Source organism: Chlorocebus sabaeus, chromosome 3 (genome assembly GCF_047675955.1).
Source record: "Chlorocebus sabaeus isolate Y175 chromosome 3, mChlSab1.0.hap1, whole genome shotgun sequence".
NCBI lineage: Eukaryota > Metazoa > Chordata > Mammalia > Primates > Cercopithecidae > Chlorocebus > Chlorocebus sabaeus.
Genome location: NC_132906.1, coordinates 4,312,500 through 4,326,759, shown reverse-complemented (window position 1 = coordinate 4,326,759; position 14,260 = coordinate 4,312,500). Strand labels below are relative to the sequence as shown.

General features: G+C 38.0%; 1 protein-coding gene across 1 annotated transcript in view; it reads right to left on the bottom strand.

The window, feature by feature from the left end:
• The window catches only part of RNF17 (ring finger protein 17), a 109,079-nt gene that overhangs the window by 55,443 nt on the left and 39,376 nt on the right, over positions 1 to 14,260 (bottom strand). Inside the window, exons 13-15 of the mRNA XM_037986902.2 lie at positions 14,034 to 14,202; positions 11,973 to 12,163; positions 10,131 to 10,272 (exon numbers count right to left, since the gene is read on the bottom strand). Coding sequence (XP_037842830.2) covers positions 10,131 to 10,272; positions 11,973 to 12,163; positions 14,034 to 14,202 — 502 coding nt within the window. The remainder of the gene's footprint in view (positions 1 to 10,130; positions 10,273 to 11,972; positions 12,164 to 14,033; positions 14,203 to 14,260) is intronic.

The window sequence follows — 14,260 nt, the reverse complement described above, 5'->3', positions numbered from 1 at the left end:
TAATCCCAGCACTTTGGGAGGCCGAGGTGGGTGATCACTTGAGTCAGGAGCTTGAGATCAGCTTGGCCAACATAGCCAAACCCTAGCCCTACTGAAAATACAAAAATTAACTGGGCATGGTGGTGGGCACCTGTAGTCCCAGCTACTCAGGAGGCTTACACATGAGAACTGCTTGAACCTGGGAGGCAGAGGTTGCAGTGAGCCAAGATCACACCACTGTACTCTAGCCTGGGTGACAGAGCAAAACTCCATCTCCAAAAAAAAAAAAAAAAAAAAAAAGGCCAGGTGCAGTGGCTTATGCCTATAATCTCAGCACTTTGGGAAGCCAAGGCAGGCAGATCATCTGAGGTCAGGAGTTCTAGACCAGCCTGGCTAACATGGTGAAACCCTGTCTATACTAAAAATATAAAAATTAGCCAGGCATGGTGGTGCGCACCTGTAATCCCAGCTACTAGGGAGGCTGGGGCAGGAGAATCGATTGAACCCAGGAGGCAGAGACTACAGTGAGCAGAGATCGTGCCAGTGCCTCCAGTCTGGGCAAGATAGTAAGACTCTGTCTCAAAAAAAAAAAAAAAAAAAAAAAAAGACAAAAAAGAAATCTTGGAAGCCAGAAGGAAATGGGGAGAGAGAGAGATATATGATGTACTAAAGAAAAAAACAACCTGTCAACTGAAAATTATACATTTGGCAAAACTAGCCTTCAAAAATATGAGAAAAATTAAGACAGTCCCAGATAAACAAGGGTTGAGGGACCCTATTACCAGTAGACCTGCCCTGTAAGAAACGGTAATGGAAGTCCTTCAGGTTGCAATGAGAGGACACTAGACAGTACCTCAAAGTCACATGAGGATATTAAGATCTCTGGTTAAGGTAAATACATGGGTAAATGGGAAAGTCAGATTATTGCAATTTTGGTTTATAATTCTACTTTTTTATTTTCTACAGGATTTAAAAGACAAATGCATAAATTACAAATCTATGTTATTGAGCACACAGAGTATAGAGATTAATTTGTGACATCAAAAATACTGGAAAAACAGAGCTGCAGAGAAGTACAGTTTTTTGTGAAGTTAAAATTATGTTCGTATTAACTCACATTGGATTGTTACAACTTTAGGATGCTATATGTAATCTCCATGTTAATGATAAAAAATAGTCTACAAGATAAACACAAAAAGGAAACAAGAAGGGAAGCAAAACCTAATACTATAACATTTGCAATATCCATGTTCATTACAGCAGACAATCCAAATGTTCACTGACAAATGAAGGGATTTTTAAAATGCAGTATATACATAAAAAAAGTATTATGCAGCCTTAAAACAGGAAATTCTATCAATGCTTATAACATGGATGAATCTTTAGGACATTATTATAAGTAAAATAAGCCAGTCACAGAAAAACAAATGCTGCCTGAGTCCACTTATACAAGGTATCTAACACAGTAAAATTCATAAAAACGCAGAAGTAATATTGTGCTGGCCAGAGGTTGGAAGCAGGAAGAAATATGTTGTTGTTCAATGAGTATAGCTTTGGTTTGCAAGATGGAAATGCTCTAGAAATCTATTGCATGGTAATATGAATATGGTTAACACTACTGAAGTTACACTAAAAAATGGTTACGATAATAAATTTTAAGTTTTTTTAAACACAATTACAAACGAGATTTTAAAAAATACATCATACTAAAAAGAAAAAAGCAACTAAACACAAAAGAGGGCTCTAATGGGGGAAAGAAGAAATAAAAGAGTGATAAGATACAGAAAACAGCAAATGGCAGAAGTCTTTCCTCATCAATAATTACTTTAAATGTAAATTGAATAAACTCTCCAATTAAAAGACAAAGATTGGCAGAATGAATTAAAAAAAAAAAAAAACATGATCCAACTATATGCTGTTCACGAGAGACACACTTTATACCTTATGCCATACACAGGTTGAAAGTCAAAGGATGGAAGAAAATACTCCATGCAAATAGTAATCAAGAGAGATCTGAGATGGCTTTACTGGTATCAGGCAAAACAGACTTTAAATAAAAAATTCTTACAAGAGAGAAAGGACATTATAAATAGATAAAAAGGCCAATTCACCAGTAAGATATAACAATTATAAGCAATTATGCAGTACACATCGAAGACCCAAATACATGAAGCAAACATTGACAGAACTGAAGGAAAAAATAGTCCAATAGTAATAATAGAAGACTTTAATATTCCACTTTCAACACTGGATAAAACATCCAGACAGAGTATCAATAAGGAAACAGAAGACTTGAACAACACTGTAAACTAACAGATCCTAACAGACATACACAAAACACTCTAGCCAACAGTAAAATATACCTTTTTTTTTTTTTTTTTTCCATACAAGGCCACTTAGAACATTCTCAGAATAGACCATATGTTAGGCCACAAAAAAGTCTTAATAAATTTCAAAAAACTGAAATCATAAAATATATTTTTCTCTATGACAATGAAAGGAAACTGGAAATCAAAAACAAAAAACTGCAAAATTCAAACATGTAGAAATTAAACACCACAAACTACCAACAGGTCAAAGAAGAAATGCTTCAAGACAAATGAAAATGAAAACACAACATATCAAACTCATGAGATGCAATAAAACAGTGCTAACAGGGAAACTTAAAGCTACACACACAATTTTAAAATACTACAAATTAACAACCTAACTATATACCATAAGACAATGGAAAAAGAGAAAATTACCCAAAGGTAGCGGAAGAAATAATAAAGATTAGAGCAAAAATAAATAAGACAGGATAAAGAAACAACATCAATAAAGCCAAAAGTCGATTATTTTAAAAGATCAGCAAAACTGACAAATCTGTAGCTAAATAACTAGAAAAGAGAAGTCTCAAGTTAATAAAATGAGAAATAAAAGTGGAGACAGTACTATCAATTTTAAGAAAAAAAAATTATTGTTTTTTTTGAGATGAAGTCTTGCTGTCACCCAGGCTGGAGTGCAGTGGCACAATCTCATCTCACTGCAACTTCCACCTCCCGGGTTCAAGCGATTCTCCTGCCTCGGCCTCCCAAGTAGCTGGGACTACAGGTGCCTACTACCACACCTGACTAATTTTCGTATTTTTAGAAGAGACGGGGTTTCGACATGTTGACCAGGCTGGTCTCAAACTACTGACCTCAAGTGATCCACCCAGCTTGGCCTTCAAAAGTACTGGTATTACAGGTGTGAGCCACCACGTCCAGCCAAGAAGTAAAAAATTATTAGAGATTATTGTAAACAATTGTATGCCAACAAACTGGATAACCTACATGAAATGGACAAACTCCTAGAAACACACAACCTTCCAAGACTGACTCATGAATTAGAAAATCCGAGTAGACTTATAATTAGTAAAGAGGTTCAAACAGGATTCAAAAACCTCCTACACATGAAAAGCCCTGGACCAGATAAGTTTCACTGCTGAATTCTACCAAACATTTACGGAAGAATTAACACCATTCCATCTCAAATTCTTCCAAAAAACTAAAAGATGGAGGAATACTAACTCTAAGAGGCTGCATTACCCTGATAACAAAGCCATATTAAGACACTATAAGAAAATTACAGATCAATATCCCTTGTCAATGCAGATGCAAATATCCTCAACAAAATACTAATAAACCAAATTCAGTATATTAAGAGATTTTGTTTTCTTCTAACTTGGTCTTCGGGTCTCTCTCTGGAGAGTGGCCATGAACTCTAGCCCTGCCCTGACAAGGTTCTAGAGGAGGTGGTCACTGATGTTTACAGTAAATCAAAAGAGGATACTTCTTTACCTTGGTGAATGGGCCAATGCCTTGTTGCCTGACCTGTGACCAAGTGTACGTCTCACAGGAAACCTGTTTATACTAGCAGATGCTCTCGTGGTTCTTGTCTGACCTGTGTCTGGTTTATTCCTACCAAGATAGCCACTCTCTAAGACAGTGGGAGGAAAGTTAGGTACGTGTATGTCAGTCAGGTGAGACACAGAGACAGCAAAACAAAACACATGAAATAAAAGAAGCATTTTGCTAATCACAGGTAAGAGTGAATCTATGGAATTCTGCCTTTCTTAAGGTCCACAGGCATTATCTCTTAAGGCTTTCCAGCAGGGGTTGTGAATTGGCTAATTTAAAGAAAATATGCGTAAAGGGGGGAAATTATTTGCATGACTCTGGTGTTGACTCTGGTTTTATTGTGGTAAGCAGCTGTGGGGTATGCTGGGTCAGTGAGATGTAGAACAAGTGACCCACACTGCAAACAGCCACATGGGGAGGGAAAGTTTTAAGTAAGCCAAAGGTGAGTGGTATGACTCGGTTTCAAACAACTTATGTTAGGCCTAAAAATGGATGCCAAGGCAACAATGATGTTAAACAAATTTGTGATAAAAAGATTATACATCTTTATCTAGTGGGATTTATTTCTAAAACACAAGGATAATGACATATGAAAATCAACGCAGCAGGCACAGTGGCCCATGCCTATACTCCCAGCACTTTAGGAGGCTGATGTGAAAGGATCACTTCAGCTCAGGAGTTTGAGACCAGCCTGTGTAACATAGTGAGATCTCAAATCTACAAAACAAAAAAATTTTAAAAATTAGCCTGGTGTCTCAGCAACCAATTAACTTTGGTCTCAGCAACTCAGAGGGCTGAGGCGGGAGGACGGCTTGAGTCCAGGAGGCAAAGGTTGCCGTGAGCTGAGATCATACCACAGCATTCCAGCCTGGGCAACTGAGGGAGATCCTGTCTCAAAACAAACAAACAAGAAAATAAAACAAAATCCAAAATCAACGTAATATACCACATTGACAGAATGAAGGAGGAAAGACCGAAACATGATCATCTCAATCGTTGCAAAAAAGAATCTGAAAAATTGAACACCCTTTAATGATAAAAACACTCAATAAACAAGAGACAGAAGGAAACTTACTTCACATAGTAAAGGTCATTTGGGAAAAACCCACAGATAATATCAAACTCCATGGTCAAAGACAAATGCTTTTCCCCTAAGACAGGAATAAAACGAGGAAGCCTGCTTTTTCATCTTGTATTCAACATGATATCGGAAATCTTAGCCAGAGGCATTAGGTAAGAAAAAGACAAAAGGCATCCTGAAAGGAAAAAGTATAAATATCTGTTCATGGATGACATGATCTTCTATGTAAGAAACCTCCCCCAAATTACACACACACACACACACACACACACACACACACACACCCCGTTAGGGCTACCAAATTAATTCCGCAGTTGCCAGACACAAAATTCACATGTAAAAATCAGTCGTTTTAATACATTAGCAAATGAGCAAATTGAAGAGGAAATTTAAAAAGCAATTCCACTTACAACAGCATCTAAAAGAAGAATTGACCAAAGAGGCCAAAAATTGATACGCTGAAAGCCACACAAAACTGTTGAAAGATATTAAATAAAATCTAAATAAATGAAAAAAATCCAGTGTTCATGGATAAGAAGAGTTAAAATTAAGATGTCAATGCTATCCAAAATGATTTACAATTCAATGTAATCCCTATTAAAATCCCAATGACATTTCTCTGTTCATAGATGACACGATCTTATACATGAGAAAATGACCCCAAATTACATACACACACATCCTCTCTCTCACTTGTTAGAACAAATTAATTCAGCAAAGCTGCTGGACACAAAATTCACATGTAAAAATCAGTTGTGTTTCAATACATTAGCAAATGATAATATCATACTCAATATCATACTGTATTTCTTGGAGAAATAGAAAAATCCATCCTAAAAGTCACATGGAATCTTAAGAGACAGTGAGTAACCAAAACAATCTTGAAAAAGAACAAAGGTGGAAGACTCACACGTTGTGATTTCAAAAGTTACAACACAACTACAGTAATCAAAACAGTACTGACATAAGGACAGACACACAGACACATGGAATAAAATAGAAAGCTCAGAAATAAACTTTCACTTTTAACAAGGGTGCCAAGACCATTCAATGGCGAAAGGACAGTCTTTCCAACGAATAGTGCTGGGAAAACTGGATATCCAATTCAAAATAATGAAGCTGGGCCCTTACCTTATACTTTGTACAAAAATTAACTCAAAATGAATCAAAGATCTAAACCTATAAAACTCTTAGAAGTAAGTACAGGGAAGAAACATGATGTCAGATTTGGTAATGACATCTTGGATATGACACCAAAAGCACAAGCAACAAAAGAAATAATAATTAGTCTTCATAAAATTAAAAACTTGTGGAACAAAGGACACTATCAAGAAAGTGAAAAGACAACCCACAAAATGGGAGAAAATACGGCCAGTCTTGGAACACAGGTGTGAACTGTACAGTTCCAATTATGTGCGAATTTTGTCCACCTCTGCCAGCCCTGAGACAGCAAGAGCAACTCCTGCTCTTCCTCAGTCTATTCAACACGAAGATGATGGGCGTGAAGACTTGTATAATGATCCACATTCAGTTAATGAATAGTAAATATATTTTCTCTTTATGATTTTTAATAACTTTTCTCTAGCTTACTTTAAGAATACAGTATCAAATACATATACAAAATATATGTTAGCTGTTTATATATTATTAAGGCTTCTAATCAACAGTAGGCTATTAGTAAAGTTTTGTGGAAATCAAAAGTTATAAGCAGACTGAGTGTTGAGGCTCATGCCTGTAATCTCAGCACTTTGGGAGGCTGAGGCAGGAGGACTGTTTGAGACCAGGAGTTCAAAACCAACCTGGACAACATAGCAAGACCCTGTCTCTAAAAAAAAAAAAAAAAAAAAATTCGAGGTGTCGTGCATGCCTGTAGTTCTAGCTACTTGGGAGGCTGAGACAGGAGACCACTTCAGTCCAGGAGTTACAGGCTGTAGTTAGCTACGATCTTGCCACTGCACTCCATCCTAAGCAACAGTGCTGGACCTTGTCTCAAGAAAGGAAAAAAAAAATTAGTTACACGCAGATTTTTGACTGCACAGGTGTTGGTATCCACCACCACCACTTGTTCAAGGATCAGCTGCATTTGTAAGTCATATATCTCATAAGAATTTAGTATCTAGAATATATAAAACTCCTACAATCCAGCAACAAAATAAACAACCCAATTTAAAAAATGGACAAAGAGTTGGGCATGGTGAATCATGCTTGTAATCCCAGCACTTTGGGAGGCCAAAGTGGGAGGATCACTCAGGCCCAGGAGTTCAAGGCCAGCCTGGGTTACCTAGCGAGACCCTGTGTCTACAAAATAATAATTAGCCAGGTGTGGTGGTATGTGCCTGTAGTACTAGCAATATGGGAGGCTGAGGCTAGAGGATCCCTTGAGCCTAGGAGATTGAGGCTGCAGTGAGCTTACGATCATGTCACTGCATTCTAGCCTGGGCGACAGAGTGAAGCCCTGTGTTTAAAAAATAAAAAAACAACAAGTTTTAAAAATTTAAAAAAATAAATGGATAAATGACTAGAATGGCTATTTCTTCAAAGATACACAAATGGTCAATAAATAAGGACATGTAAAGATGTTCAGTATTGCCGGCCATTAGGGAAATGCAGATCAAAATCACAAAGTGATACCACTTCACACTTATTAAGAATGCTATTATTCAAAAGAAGACACTGATGCGACCAACAAACATACGAAAAAAAGCTCATCATCACTGGTCACTAGAGAAATGCAAATCAAAAGCACGATGAAATACCATCTCACACCAGTTAGAATGGTGATCATTAAAAAGCCAGGAAACAACAGATGCTGGAGAGGATGTGGAGAAACAGGAACACTTTTATACCGTTGGTGAGAGTGTAAATCAGTTCAACCAGTGTGGCGATTCCTCAAGGATCTAGAACCAGAAATCCATTTGACCCAGCAATCCCAATACTGGGTATATACCCAAAGGATTAGAAATCATTCTACTATAAAAACACATACGGCCGGGCCCGGTGGCTCAAGCCTGTAATCCCAGCACTTTGGGAGGCCGAGACGGGTGGATTACAAGGTCAGGAGATCGAGACCATCCTAGCTAACACGGAGAAACCCCGTCTCTACTAAAAAAAATACAAAAAAACTAGCCGGGCGAGGTGGCAGGCGCCTGTAGTCCCAGCTACTCGGGAGGCTGAGGCAGGAGAATGGCGTGAACCCGGGAGGCAGAGCTTGCAGTGAGCCGAGATCCAGCCACTGCACTCCAGCCTGGGTGACAGAACGAGACTCCGTCTAAAAAATAAAAATAAAAATAAAAAAGACACATACACATGTATGTTTACTGCAGCACTATTCACAATAGCAAAGACTTGGAACCAACCCAAACGTCCATCAATGATAGACTGGATAAAGAAAATATGGCACATATACACCATGGAATACCATGCAGACTTTAAAGGGTAAGTCACGTCCTTTGCAGGGACATTCTCAGCAAACTAACACAGGAACAGAAAACCAAACACCACATGTTCAGTCATAAGTGGGAGTTAAACAATGAGAACACATGGACACAGGGAGGGGAACATCACACACCGGGGCCTGTTGTGGGGTAGAGACAAGGGGAGGGATAGCATTAGAAGAAATACCTAATGTAGATGACGGGGATGGGTGTAGCAAACCACCATGGCACATATATACCTATGTAACAAACCTGCATATTCTGCACATGTATCCCAGACCTTAAAGTATAACAATAATAAAAAAAGAAAAAAAACAAGTGTTCATGAGGGTGTGGAGAAATTGGAACCTTGTGGATTGCTGGTAAGAATGTAAAACTGCAGCTGCTATGGAAAATAGTTTGGCAGTTCCCCAAAAAGTTAAACATAAAATTACCATATAATCCAGCAAACATTCCTAGATATTATACATAACAGAGGAACTAAAAGCAGAGACCCAAATGGATACTTTTATGCCAGTGTCCATAGCAGCATTATTCACATAGGCCAAAAGGTGGAAACAATCCAAATGGCCATCAACAGATCAATGGATAAACAAAATGTAGTATATCCATACATGGACTATTATGCAGCCATATAAATGAATGAAATTCTGATACATCCTACATAATAGGAACCTTGAAAACATTAAGTTGAAGTGAAAGAAGCCAGATCCAAAAGGAAACACTGTATATGATTTCACTTAGGAGGTACCTAGAATAGGCAATTTCAGAGAGACAGAAAGTAGAACAGAAGTTCATCAGGGACTAGGGGAGAACAAATGGTATGTGATTGTTTCATAGGTACAGGGCTTTTGTTTGAGATAAATAAAAAGCTCTGGAAATGGATGCACAACACTTCATGTCCTTAATGGCACTGGAATTGTATACTGAACAATTATTAAAAACTATAAAATTATATTAGGTATATTTTACCATAAAAGACACTGTAAAAAAATCAACAAAAGAAATAAATGCAAACCCTAACTTAGATAAGCCGATCCCACAACTCATCTGAGGAGCCACTACAGTGTGATGCGGTGCTGACATGCTTGAGATGACAGGTTCTGAGGCTGCACAGCCTAGGTCAATCCTGGCTCTACCCTTTCAGAGCTGTGTAGCCTTCACACAGTTGCAAGATGCTTCATCTCTGTGGTTAGGGTCTCTACATTCACATGGAGACAACAGTGTCTTTCTCACAGGATTGTCCAAAGATTAATTAGTTAATTCACTTAAAGTCTTAAGGGCCTTATGATGAGTGAAATCATATAAAGCACCCAGAAATCAATAAGGATGAACTATTATTGTTACTATCTAAATGTATCAGTCACACATCCAAAGTTCAATACAAAATGCCTTTAATCTGTGTCTATTTTGTGTTCAAATTCAGTAAACACCTAATAATAATCAGCAAATTTTCAGATGTACAGGTTAGAAAAACTTTATCATTATATTTCTATTTGCTAACTCTATACGCTTTCCTAGTCTCCAGATTTCAGAAGGCAGCAAGAAACATTTATACATTAATTATTCTTCACTGTTCTTTCAATTTATGATAATCATGTGAACTTGAAGTTGCAACAACTAAGAAATTTAAATGTACAGAAGATTAACAGTAGTATGTTTACTCTAACTAAAATTGACAGTAGACACTCATTCTTGTTATACATGTCTAATTAAAATTTAAAAACTTCATTTAAAAACACATTATATACTTACCAACTGAAGATAGAAATCTCCAGGACTATTTATATGACAAACCGTTACTGAAACATCTGTCATTTCTTTAGGCAAAATAGGTGGATGATAGTGTAAAGTAGTATTTTTTTCAAAATGACTTCTTAGTGATTGTGACTTAAACCTAATTAAAAGCATAATGAAAAGCGTAAGCAGGGTCTCACCTTGTCACCCAGCCTGGAGTGCAGTGGTGTGATCACGGCTCACTGCAGCCTCTACCCTTCTGGGCTCAAGCAATCCTCCCACCTCAGCCTCCCAAGTAGCTGGAAGCACAGGGGCATGCCACCACACCTGGCTCATTTCTGTAGGGACAGGGTCTCCCTACATTGCCCAGGTTGACCCTGAACTCCTGGGCTCAGGCAATCTTACTGTCTTGGCCTCCCGAAGTGCTGGGATACAGGTGTAAGCCACCATACCTGGCCAAGCCATTTTCTTAATCTCTCTTCTCTCAGTGACTTGATCTAAAGGAAGGAGTTGCACATGTACTGACTTATTTACCAAAAGCATTCATCTTCTAATTTCTTTCTTCTAATATTTCTCGGTATTGTCTTCAATTATCAAACCAGGTTAAAAAGGTATCAAGTCTCAAAACTTTAGAGCTGGGCTTTCACATCTTACTTAGATTCAAAGCTGCTTCTGTTCTTTGTGTTACATTGGTATCTGTGGTCTGTGGTAGCAACTGGTGATGTCAGCTGAAGGGTCTCTGAGGCCCCCTCCAGCTCCAAGACGACTTTTATTTTTCTAGAATGGAACCTGCTTGGGTTCCATTCCCAATCATCCCGGGTGAAAACTAGAATCTTTGGCTACCTCTGTGGTTACTTAAGTCCTCAGAAATGACGGACAGGCAGGGCACTGTGGCTCACGCCTGTAATCCCAGCACTTTGGAAGGCCAAGGTGGGCAGGAGTTCAAGACCAGCCTGGCCACCACAGTGAAACCCTGTCTCTGCTAAAAACACAAAAATTAGCCAGGAGTGGTGGTGTGTGCCCATAATTCCAGTTACTTGGAAGGCTGAGGCATGAGAATCACCTGAACCTGGGAGGCAGAGGTTTCAGTGAGCTGAGGCTGTGCTACTATACTCCAGCCTGGGTGACTCTGTCTCAAACAAACAAAAAGAAATGACGGACAAATAAACTTTAAACATCTGTTCTAGATTCATACATTAAATATAGGGTAGTGATCATGAACTCATTCCAAAGGCTAGAAAATTTAGGAAAATTTAGGAAAAGTTAAGCTATAATTCTTGAAACCCTCATACAGCTGCTTATAAAGTTATCAAGAGTTCAAAAGATGTTATTTACACATACTTTATATTTTGAGCTACCTTAATTTCTCTAATTTTCTTTTTTCTTTACAGACAGGGTCTCACTCTGTCACCCAACCTGGAGTACAGTGACAAGAGCGCAGCTCAAACTCCTGGGCTCAAGCAAACCTCCCACCTCACTCCTGACCTGAGAAGCTGGACTACAGGTGCAGGCCCCCAGGCCTGGTTAATTTCTTTCTGTATGTCTTTGTAGAGATGAGGTCTAGCTATGTTGCCCAGGCTGGTCTCAAACTCATGACCCCAAGGAATCCTCCCTCCTTGGCCTCCCACGGTGCTAGAATTACAGTTAGGAGCCGCCCTGTCCAGCCTGTTTTCTTAAATCCAATGATCTGAATCCAGTTTTCACAGACAACAACTGTACTAGAAAAGTCTAAAAGCAGTATTTTTAACTCCTTCAGGTAGGTTAAGGTTTACTTTAGAGACATGGTTTTTAAAGGCAAAGTCTGCTACTTATTTATAGCTATAATCTCAAAGAATATTTAAGTTTTAGTAAGTTACTTACTTTGCTAGTTCCATAAAAACTAGTGCATCTCTAAGAGACACAGGCATATCACTGCTTATTTTATTTGGTGGTGGTTTTTGCAGATCTACAATAAGCACACCATCTTCTTCTCTAAAAACTTTCATTGAAACAGCCTTGTTATTAACCATTTTCAAAAATTCCACTTTAGCTTCTTCTTCCCAGCCTTCATTCTGGGCAAAAAAGTAAAATTCCATAGTAATTAGTAATGATAAGTATCTCTAAGGTTACAATGTTCTGGATTTAGGTTTGTACCAACCACAGACGCAACTGCAAGCAAACTGAACCAACCACAGACATTAAGAAACAGCCAGGGAAGGCCGGGTGTGGTGGCTCATGCCTGTAATCCCAGTACTTTGCAAGGCTGAGGTGGGCAGGAGTTCAAGACTAGCCTGGCCAAGATGGTGAAACCCTGTCTCTACAAAAAATACAAAAATTAGCCGGGCGTGGTGGCGGGTGCCTTTAATCCCAGCTATTCGGGAGGCTGAGGCAGGGGATTGCTTGAACCCGAGAGGCAGAGGTTGCAGTGAGCCCAGATCGTGCCACTGCACTCCAGTCTGGGTGACAGAACAAGACCCCATGTCAAAAAAAGAAAAAAAGAAAAGAAAGAAAAAAAGAAACAGCCAGGGCCACAAACTTAGGGGCAGTCTTTATGAATGTACAATGTGCATATACCTTCACTTTATAATATATTCTCGAGGTTTTACTTTAGAATTTAGTTTTACTTTTGAATAGTAATATGAAGGTTATAAAGCAAGATCTCAAAATGAAAGAAATAAGTATTCAATTTTCCACTTAGATGAAAATTCAAAAGGTAATTTTGAAAATATAGGTATGGCTAAAAAATATTTAAAAATTTACAATCATCATCAGTTAATCTAGTTTCCATTACTAGTAATGCATAAGATTTATGTTACTTAAGTGATTTAAAAAAAAAAATCCACTCACTGGGCAAAAAATTTTTCTTTTGAGACAGGGTCTTACTCTGTCACCCAGACCGGTACGCAGTGGCATAATCTCAGCTCATGCAACCTCTGCTTCCCAAGCTCAAGCGATCCTTCCACATCAGCCTCAATGGTGTATCACCATGCCTGGCTAATTTTTGTATTTTTGGTAGACAAGGTCTCGCCATGTTGCCCAGGCTGGTCTCAGACTCCTGAAACCAAGCAATCCTCCCACTTCAGCCTCCTAAAGTGCTGGAATTACAGCCTTGGGCCACCACACCAAGTCAAAAAAGTTTTTATGTTGATCTTTGAACATTTAAGTACCATATCGAAAGTAAATTCATGATCAAAACCAGAAATTCCTTAAAAACAAAAAAAAGAGAATAGCTTTCTGAACTTTTTATGATTATAAATGTAAAATCCACTCAGTGTAAAAAATGCAAGAAGTTAAAAAAGAGAAAATTAAAAACAAAACACCATTTTAAAGAAAACACCAGTGCTATTACTTCTGTGTTTCCTTTTTTTATTAACTTGTTATTTCAAATATGTGTTGAATGCCTTCTATGTGGCAGGTGATCTGCTAAATGCTGGGAATACAACGATGAGCAAAGACAGACTCCTGCTCTCACAGACCTTGTAAGAATAGAACCGCTTAACATGTATTGTTACAATTTCTGTCTCTTAAGAGTTTACAATCTTGCTGGAGAACAGATTTTCATAAATAATACAAAACGCAGAATGCAATATGGCCATTAAATAGAGTAATAAAGGGCAATGGAAATAAGAAAATACTGTAGAGAAACACACACCACACCATAAACTTATTTCTCTGGACAGTTGACTCCAAAATTACTGGTTTGCTTGGATTCTTAACCAATCATTATGTTAATATATGCTTATTCAACTCAGTTTCCCATTAAAAATATTTTCAATTGTGGAAACTGAAGTTCATTTCCTTTTCTATTAGAAATAATAGTTTAATATGCACTATGTATTTACCAAGATTAGTGGTTCCCTGAGGCTATACTTAGCAATCTAATTGGCAACACATAGCTACAATTGTAATAGCCTCTGAAGGAAAAAATAAAGTCTCACTTACTGAATTCTGTGGAACAATGTCTTTCAATGAGCATGGTTGTGCTAACGGCTGGATGTCTTTTAGCAGCCCTTCAATATATGGTTCAGATTTCCTTAGAATCAGACATAAATCATTTAGTGCAACATGTTGTTTAGCAGAGTGTTCCGGTCTCACATGGGTATCAACAACTCTAGGAGAAATTCAAGTAATATTCATTGAAAGTAAAGTTTCAAACTTAAATTTGTTTT